Genomic DNA, 9,593 nt, shown 5'->3' with positions numbered 1-9,593 from the left:
AGTACTGTCGCTCTTAAGTCTATTTACACCTGTTTAGCAGGAGTGGGGTGGTGGAGGTTTGCCCGGTGCTGCAGCGGTCAGTGGGGGGATCCGGGGGTTTCTCTGTGAATTTCACTTTCCCATGACAGTGTTCAAGGTGCTTGCTCTGATATAACGTTTAATTTTTCACTGTAGTAAGAAGTTTGCAGAGTGTACAGCGGACGCTAATGTTTTTGTCACTTTTTAAGGTAACAAACTCAAAGTAATGTCAGTACTTCCAATCTTTAAACACTGCATTGTCGTTCTCTCTCCCACAATCCATATTATCCATTGTTGATCTGCACACGTCTGTTGCTGCCACGGACATCGCACGCTGGTCATGAGACACTCTTACAAAAAGAATCACGGTTTAGTAACGCAGTAATGCAGCATGCTTACGGGAAAGTAACAGTAATCTAATTACTTTTTTGCAATAGTAAACCCTTACTTAACTCATTACTTGAAAAAGTAATCAGATTATAGTAATGCGTTACTGCCCACCTAATTGTAAGTAATTTAAAGAAATGAGTAACTTCAGGCATTTTACAGGACAGGATAAATAATTAAATTATAAGTAGTATAATTTTATTAGTAGTAGTATGTGTGTATATATATTTATATACAAATTGTGTTTCTTTTGTTCTTTTCAAACATACTTTAAGAAGTTTGAAGTGGAGTTAAAAACTAGATAAGGGTAGCATAACAGATGTTTATGATTACACAAACATTATGTAGGAGTAGGTAATGGATATGTAAATATGAAAATATCACAAAACAATGTAATATTTTAGACATCCACATATATCAGTTCCAATAACCTTAAATGTTGTCAATAAAAACAATGGCAGTAAGAAACAGTTTTAAATAGTTCTGTATATCATTACTATCACTTTGACTGTCAGCTCAATCTATTGGCCATGAAGGAGAGGTCAAAGGTTAAATGTGAAATAATATTTTAAATCTTTATACAGTACTTTTTATATGTTGACATTACACGCCACACTTGTAAGAATTATAGTTATAAGGCTTTTTATCAATTTTCAACTAATAAATCATTAAGTTGACCTTGAAGACTTTTGCAGATGTAAGTCAAACTTTAATGGATTGTAAACATGACTCCACTCGACACAGTTTTATCAGAATTCTTTGCAAAACACCCCATGGGCTCAGCACCAAATATATGAGTACATCATAAAAGAATTCCTCTCAGGCCTTTCAGTGTGGCCATTAAGCTTAGGATCAGGATGTTTTCATGACAAGTAATACAAACCATGAAGCAGCATATTAATGGATAGCCTCTTGTTATGGATGTATCAAATCAGATGTTCTTTTAGCTTAAAATTGATCTGTTTTCAGCTTCCTGACATATATTGGTGTTTGTTTCTGCCCCTCTGGGACTGGGACCCTCAATATAAACTTTCATTGAGAACAATTTCTTCAGTCTTCAGTGTGCTAATATGTTTATATTAGGCTAGCAACAACTCAGTAGCTAGCCATTAGGTAACACATCATTGTATCTCAGCTGTAGGAATATAAAATAACTGTCCAATCATCAATGCTTTTTTGTTTTCCATGTTTGTTTATTTCCAAAGTTATAGCAGAGCTGCAGGCTCTAGTTTTTTAAAAATGCTCCTGTCAGAAGCAATCTTAAATGGAAACTAGCATGCTAATTTCCTGCTGACATAAATCCTCTTTTTCAGGAGGACCTGGGAGAACAACCACCTTGGTCATTTTATTGGAGCTGAAAGATTTTGAACCATTTTTGGCTTGTAGATGTTCCAGTCTTGTTGGGTTGCCTAGGTAACCCTATAGTATTTACTCCCAGGTCGTTCGTCAATCAGCGGTATCCTTTGGTAGCCACTTCAATTGCTCTCCTTAAGTTAAGAGAGAAGCTGATCTTGTGACCCACTCACTTTGTGCCACCAGCAGTTATTTCGCCTGTAGTGACTTGAAATGACCTGTGGTCTCTGATCACCGCATCGCTGCCAATGTGGACACAGCCTCAGTTTTCAAATCTAGCCGCTGTCAATTGATGACACTAAGCTACCCCATCCAAGGCAGATCCTGAACTACCAGACAGTTTGAGTGCTTTTTTTTTAACATAGCTATTCCTAACCTCTCACCACTATTCACAGAGGAATGGTACCTTTTAAACTGGAGAAAAACAAAACAGTAGGCCCACACATCTAACCCCTCACTAAGCCACTGCTCATAACAACTGAGTCCAGTCTTCATGGACATCTGTAATGCTTCACTCAGCCCAACAAGATACCTGCTTGCCTCAAAAATTCAAAACCTATTTCGAACTCAAGAAGAATATCTACAAGCCTACAGGCTTGTGGCCCTGACATCGCTGGCAATGAAGACATCTGAGCACAAATTGGTGGCACACATTAAATTAGTCACAGCCCCGTGATGGATTCGCTACAGTTTGCATACTGTCTAAACCAGCCTACAGATAATGCAGTCAACCTGCACTTCACCTTATCTGGAAACCAAATATAATTACATAAGAATTTGACTTGGTGATTTCAGTTCCGCTTTTAAAACTACAAACCCTGTAAAGCTTTTCAGGAAACACATCAGCACATCACTTTTCCTCTGAGTCCTTGATTTTTTTTTAAAGAGGTCAAGTTGTAAGATTAGGCTGAGTCCTTTTTACCTCTTCTCCCTCTTCACTATTGACTTTATATCAACAGCAAACTCTTTCAGGACTTTAAAATATGTGGACTAATCTCAAAAGATAGAAGAGGAAACACAGGTTGGAAGTGGAGAAGTTACTGAAATGGTGCGGGAGAAATGAATGAAAATAATGACATGGGTTATCAAACATAACCTGGAAAATTGCTAAATGATGTTCCCCACTAAATTGTTTCTTTCTTATTCTAGTGCCATTACCAGTTTTTGTAGGTAAATGAAAATTGATAAATTTTAATTTCAGATAAAAAACAAAAAATCATATTTCATTCTAGGGGAAGTGTGCCCTTAGTCACTGGCTGTGCTGCCAATTCTACACTACTAGCTTTGTGACATAATGTTGATAGTCGTAAGGTCATTAGTCAGGCATGCTTTGCAGTTTAGATTGGAACAGATAAGCACAAGGTTGAATCCACGTTGCCTTTCATGCTTTAGAGAAGGCTACAAAACGACAACAGTCACCAGACACTTTACATATTGATTATAGTTGGTATCTGACCACTATCCACAACTCTGCTGTGTCTGATAGTTAATGGTTGTCCAACCACCATTGGACAGTCTCTGCCCAAGGGATTAGTTTGACAAACATTCCATGGCTCGCCACCATCCACCATGCACAGAAATCCTGATTCATTGCGTTGTAACATGTCTTTGAGCAGGTTCCTTTGAAACAATGTTGTCAGCAGAAATACTGAGGTTCAATAAATGTTTAAAAATGTATGATTTCTATACATTAATGTAGCTACAGTGGAGCCACGGTAAATGTTTTATTTTGTGCAACCAAGTGTATAACTATGGAAAGACTCAAGCATCATTGCTATTAATTCCCAATCACTAAAACATTATGCTCTGATTAAGGAAAAATAATCTAGAAGAAAACTTCACAGGGATTATGGATTTTGACGATGATGTGTTAATGCCTACCGTCTGTATAGTCAGAAATGATACGATGAAAAGATATAACTGCAATGCATATTTTTCAGGCGATATCCATGACCGAAAACGGCAGCAGTCATTTGTGTCTGTCTTAGTATGATTAGCGTTTCTTTAGCGACATATAAGATGTTACAGACCAACATCATATCGCCAAAATCTCCCAGTAACTATAGGTTGACAAGTTTAAGGATGAAATACATACAAAGTGATTATATTAATTACAGCAATAACAATCCCAAATATATACACATGTAATACTGATGAAGTAAATAACTTTCATCCAGCACTTACATATGGGACATGGTACAGTATGTCACAAAGACAGAGAAGGTAATTGCTGAGTAATTTTATGCAGCTGCAACCTTTATGCGCTGCCTGACTCTTCTGCAGAATGTAATGTTTGGCTCTTTACGTAATCACTTAACTGTTTCTTATACTGAGCAGGCTGTCTCCAACAACTACAAAAACCTGGCACCCAAGAGCAGTAGTAATTTTACCTGACACTGCTCTTTAGCTGACCCTGGTCTTTGACCTGCCTGGAAAGGCACAAGCAAAAAGATTATTCTGTCCGCGGGGATCAATAGACTATCACAAAAAGCTTACATTGTATTCTCCTCTACCTTGGTGTTTTAGTTGAAGCGAGAAACTGAGAAAAATGTGATCTCTTATATGCTATTTTAGTCATTTAGAGGATAAAATCCTAAAATGCCACAAATGTAGCAAATGATATACAGCATGCAGGTCTTTAAAATGTCTTTCCATACCCCACAGGAGCAACTCCACATGAACACAAACACCTTTTGTGCCTCAGGGGTTTATGACTTGATGTAGTGTTGTTTCTTTTTCAAAAGACACTCCATTTATATTGCATATATCGAAAACTTTCTCAGCCTCTTTGTCCATAATACTATGACGCATTTGTCACAGTTTGCAGGGGTACAGCACTACAAGATCCATTAGTGGGATGAGCTGCTATATGTACTGTTGCACTGTTGTAACTACAAAAGACAGACATGCATTTGTGTGCACACTGGTTTGTGAGTCTCTCATCGTTCACATGTGAGGTAGACACGACTCCATTTGTACATAAATTTGTGGACAGTTGGCCGCGAACATGTGCGCGTCAGTCTGTTTTATCTGCGTGGTATGGCACCGCAGCTTACATGATTTAGCTAGTAATTAGAGAATAGAGACGTATCCAATTATTGGGGTTATGAAATATCACCCTGTCTCAGTAGTTATTCCAGTACTGTCTGCACCCTGCCATATTATTACACCAGCTGCATATATGATTAGGTGTGTGCATGTGTGTGTAAAAGAGAGAGGAAGAGAGAAGAAGATAGTGAAAGAAAAAGAGTACAGTATATGAGTCTATCCAGAAGAGGCGGTGTTGACAAAGGAAACTCATTTAAGCTCAATGTAAATTATAGGTGGCAGGACCACATGCCTGTAGGAACCGCAGCCAAAGCTGTTGCACACAGTCCCATGACACCTTATGTGTGTGTGTGTGTGTGTGTGTGTGTGTGTGTGTGTGTGTGTGTGTGTGTGTGTGTGTGTGTGTGTGTGTGTGTGTGTTTTGGCGGTGGTGGTGGGGGGGGCAGCATACTTGAAACATAGCAGCTATGTTTTAGCTACTGCATTTCTCTCACTCTCTAGTACATAAAAACACACAAAGGGATACATAGTGTGCATCATGAATTGCACCACTCTGCTTGCAGCTTCACTGCAGGCGATCCATCAGATGCATGCACTCTTGCTCTCACATGGCAGGCTAGATACACAGGAGGAAATACATGTGTGACTGTGTGTGCCTGCCCTTTATTTGTGTGGGTGAGAGTGTGTAAATATGTACAATCATATCTCACTTAGTGAAAAAGCCTCCACTTGCTCTGCCTGTCACCAGCGGAAACAAAGACCAAGGACCGTTCAATAGTAGCAACTGGAGAGCTGCTATCTCCAGCCATCTGGGAGAAGAAAAAGAAAGCTACTCTATGGATCTCTCCAGATGCTACCAGAAAGCAGATTTCCAAAGCAGAGGTATACAGAGAAAACATTAACTCCATCGAGAGGGTTTGATATAAATGGCAAGATGGCTATCTGTTCTGGGTGGTGATGATGAGAAGGGAGACATCACCGCAGACTGGAGATGGCACAAGTGTACGCACATTTATTTTGCATGCACAATATGCAAGTATACAATATATTATGCAGAAAGTGAGCCGGGTTGAAATTTGATATGATTTTCATTTTAGACATATTTTGTTCCTAGACGCAACATCAGTGCAAAGTGAAATATTGTAGACCTTGTATTAATGTCTCTGTAGGCTCCTTTGTTTTCTTCCTGCCTTGCACACACACACACGCAAACACACACACACACCTGCCTCCAGCCCCTCCTTTAATGGTCTCTACCAGGCACACACTGACAGATATGAGAGTACAAGTGATGCAGTGTAGTGAAGCAGGTGAGGCATGCGGAAATAATTTACAAGATGCTCATGGGAACTGGAGGATGGGACTTACTCCTGTATTCCGGAAGAGATGTACACATTTGTCACGTCCTGCAGTAACTGTATGGATATGATAAGGATGCAGTTTGGGGAGTATTTTTTGAGATAGCAGAAATGTTTATAGAGCACAGGAATCTGAACTTTTCTCATATATTCCTCATGAGGCATGCGAGTTGTTATCGCAGGTGACTGCTGCCTTGAACTTATACGCGGACTCCGCTGATCATGTAGAGAATTCCTCAGCTATCTGACAACAAAAACCATGCCACGGTAACAGTCGCCTATCGCCGCCAGCCGCCCTAAGCGCCCCTAATTGGATCATCTGATTGACTGGCATACTCCTCGGCATTTTTCATTGGCAGGGCGGTAATGGAGCCGTGACTGTGCTCCAGTAAAACAACCTAAAGGCGGAGCGCGGAGGGAGAGGCGGAGCTCTCCTTGGTACTTAAACGGAGGTGGCTCTGGTAGAAGTGAAGCACGAGCTCACGACAGCCGGACCGCACAGTGAGCGGTGCGAAGAGTAAGGGATAAGAGTGAGAAGAAAGGGAAAAGGAACAAAAAGAAAGAAGGAGAGCAGGGGACTGCGCGGCCCTCTGTACTAATGGACCACAAGGATATTTAACCGCTTGCCCTGGGAGCGCACAGGTATCCTCTTCCCTCACTCTCTCTTGCCATGCGCTATGCGTAAAGGCACCAGGTTGCCTTTTATTTACAGCAGTTTCTCTCATCCGTTTCAGCTGCCGTTCTTGTTCCGTTTTTCTTCTTTTTGTTTGCACGTGAATCACCTCAGCTTTTATACATTGTTCCCTAATTAGTGGCTGACTCATATGTGCGAAGAGGGCAAGGGGCAGTAAATCATCAGTGCACTATTTCGAGTTTTCCTGTCTCTCTGTATAGTGCTGAGAACTGTTGAGGGCTTTCTTCCACTTCTCTCCAGTACCGAGCAAAATCATCCACATGTAGCAAAGCGTTTGTGAACAACGCGTCTTGTTGTGTGAACGTTTAACACGTTTGTTTGATTCCGTATTTTACAGCTTATGACACCCGCTCTCATTCCCGTGCTCTCTCCCTGTCCCCTCAGACACCGCAGTCCATGCCTCTCCCTTGCCAGGTCATTGATGGGAAATCAACTGGATCGGATCACCCACCTCAACTACAGCGAACTGCCCACGGGGGATCCGTCCGGGCTGGAGAAGGACGAGCTTCGAGTCGGCGTCGCCTACTTCTTCTCTGACGAAGAGGAGGAGGTGGACGACCGCACTCCGTCTGACTGCGGATTCACCAAGGACCACAGCCCGACCGAGGAGGGACCCTTATCGGTCAGCGAGGTGGAGTACTCGGCTTTCTGCTCCCAGGAATGCATCTTCTCCAAGCTGCGGGAGAACGAGGACTTGAATGTGTACTCGGCCAAAACTTTGCTGACTATGTGCAAACCGGGGGACCTGCTGGAGCTGGTGGCCACCGCGCAAGCCCCCCACTGGGTCATCTTCGAGCAGGACGACCAAATCATTCATCTGCACAAGGGCGAAATCCGCAAAGACAGCCTGCTTGAGATCAGCAACGGCCGCCACGGGAGAATAGTCAATAATCGTTACCGCTATCGGCCGCTACCCCCTGACCTAGTGATGCAGAACGCAGCGGGACACGTGGGCCTGAACAGCGAGGAGATATGCTGGACCAACTCGGAAAGTTTCGCTGCCTGGTGCCGCTTTGGGAAACGGGAGTTCAAAGCCGGGGGAGAAGCGCACTCAGCGGAGCAGCAGTACTTCCTCAAAGTGCATCTGTCCGGCAGCGAGGTGCACACTCTGGTCTTTCGCAGCCTGGAGGACATGATCCGGGAGAGAAGGCGAGTAGACGCCAGTGGAATTCTCAAAGAGCTCTCTCTGGTTAACGGGGGCAAGGAGTGATCAGGGATTCCGTTTGATATCGTCTCCTCCACCCGCCCTCCCTGCCTCCTCTTTGCCAAAGCGCACGGACGCACACTTTTGCGCACACAATAACGTACTCGCACACAAGCACACGGACGCACACGTGCAAGGACCTGTTGGTGTTGGACTGTCTGTTTGTCACGGATGGGGCCTGGGTTTTATTTCTTTTCTTTTTTTTTCTGGACCAAAGGCGCCCTGTGGAATTTCCATCAAAATACAGTGTTGAGAGAAAAGAGAGCGCGGCCATATAAACAGACAACGCCCATTCTGGTTAGAATTCGTGCTGAGTGGGACACACGATTTCTAAGAAACTCATTGTTCCCGATAAGCGAAATCACCTTTACAACCCCTCCCCACATTGCGCACACGGCTCGGTTTGGTTTCTGTTTAATTTCTCGGGATAATGGAATTGGCCCCTTCTGTATATAGGGTGCCTGCTGCAGCAGACCAGACGGTGAGACCGGCAGAAGGAGAGGGAGGGAGGGAGGGGTTGAAAGATAGGATTTGGGATGGCTCTCGAGAAGTCTCCCTTCTATTTTTTTACTGTTAGCTTTAAAACCTGGACAGACCACGACATAGATCCAAGCCACAAATTCACAGACAGTCCTAGCTGATTACGCAGTTGCCTAAACAAAACATTTTGGCTTGACCAAGCTCCCCTGTTGCCATATCAAAAGTATTGTCATTTTCACAATGCTGTCATCCTGCTCCACAGCACTGGATGTATGTGTAAATTGTGTTCATATACTGATTTCGATTTGAGTCCCTTATTTTTGTATTTCAGTTTAGTGGATTTAACCCTGATCTCTCTCTTTTTTTTTTTTTGATTCAAATAAATGGAGGTTGAAATTTGAAAATAAGAACTTGGTCTATCAGGTGTTGTTTGGTCGCCCATAAACACACATGTACCATCTCACATTCTCAGATGCACACATTTACACACTCATACAAACACACTTTTGAATTATTGATGTTCTAGTGCCTTCTGACCTGCCTCCGGCCAAATAAGCATCATATATCTCCACATCATTTGGAGGTAGAAAATGGTCATTTGCATCAGACACATAAAGGCTTTATGAAAAATCCATATAGAATCTGAGAGTTGCAGTATAGGCGGCTGCTTTAAGTCAATGGGAAAAAAACTTTTTTTATGTCCACAGGCTATATTCATTTGTGTGGGTTTTATCCTGTTGCTATTCAGTCTTTTCCAAACATTTTGATCTCTCTGATGTTTTACCAGCCATACAGCCACATTAGTAAAGTTATGCTGGCATTGTAGGACATAGTTTCTATCTGCATTGTAAACAAGATGTCCTCCATACAGTATAATAGTATAATTCTTATCAGGATGGAATACACTGTGTGCTTTTATGGCACCGATGTTGTATTAGTCTGCAATGCCTTTATCTCTGCAGTGTTGTTATTACTCCTGTGCTATGAGTGTCAGACAGTGCCTTTATTTTCTTGGGATTGTGATCTGATGTATCACTGAAGGTGGGATAAA

General features: G+C 42.3%; 1 protein-coding gene across 1 annotated transcript; it reads left to right on the top strand.

The window, feature by feature from the left end:
- Window positions 1-6,620: 6,620 nt before the first annotated feature.
- lratd1 (LRAT domain containing 1) lies at window positions 6,621-8,952 on the top strand. The gene is made up of 2 exons (XM_084953854.1): window positions 6,621-6,806; window positions 7,243-8,952. The coding sequence occupies exon 2, from the start codon at window positions 7,280-7,282 to the stop codon at window positions 8,066-8,068; it is 789 nt and encodes a 262-aa protein (XP_084809980.1). The 5' UTR covers window positions 6,621-6,806; window positions 7,243-7,279; the 3' UTR covers window positions 8,069-8,952.
- Window positions 8,953-9,593: the final 641 nt, after the last annotated feature.

Source organism: Perissodus microlepis, chromosome 15, assembly GCF_051167445.1.
Source record: "Perissodus microlepis isolate ML-2025 ecotype Zambia chromosome 15, ASM5116744v1, whole genome shotgun sequence".
Classification (NCBI taxonomy): Eukaryota; Metazoa; Chordata; class Actinopteri; order Cichliformes; family Cichlidae; genus Perissodus; species Perissodus microlepis.
Note: the sequence above shows the minus strand (reverse complement) of the source record. Positions and strands in the feature narration are given on the sequence as shown.

Coding starts and splice junctions, on each gene's coding strand:
- lratd1 (XM_084953854.1), top strand. CDS start 7,280: ATGGGAAATCAACTGGATCGGATCACCCACCTCAACTACAGCGAACTG.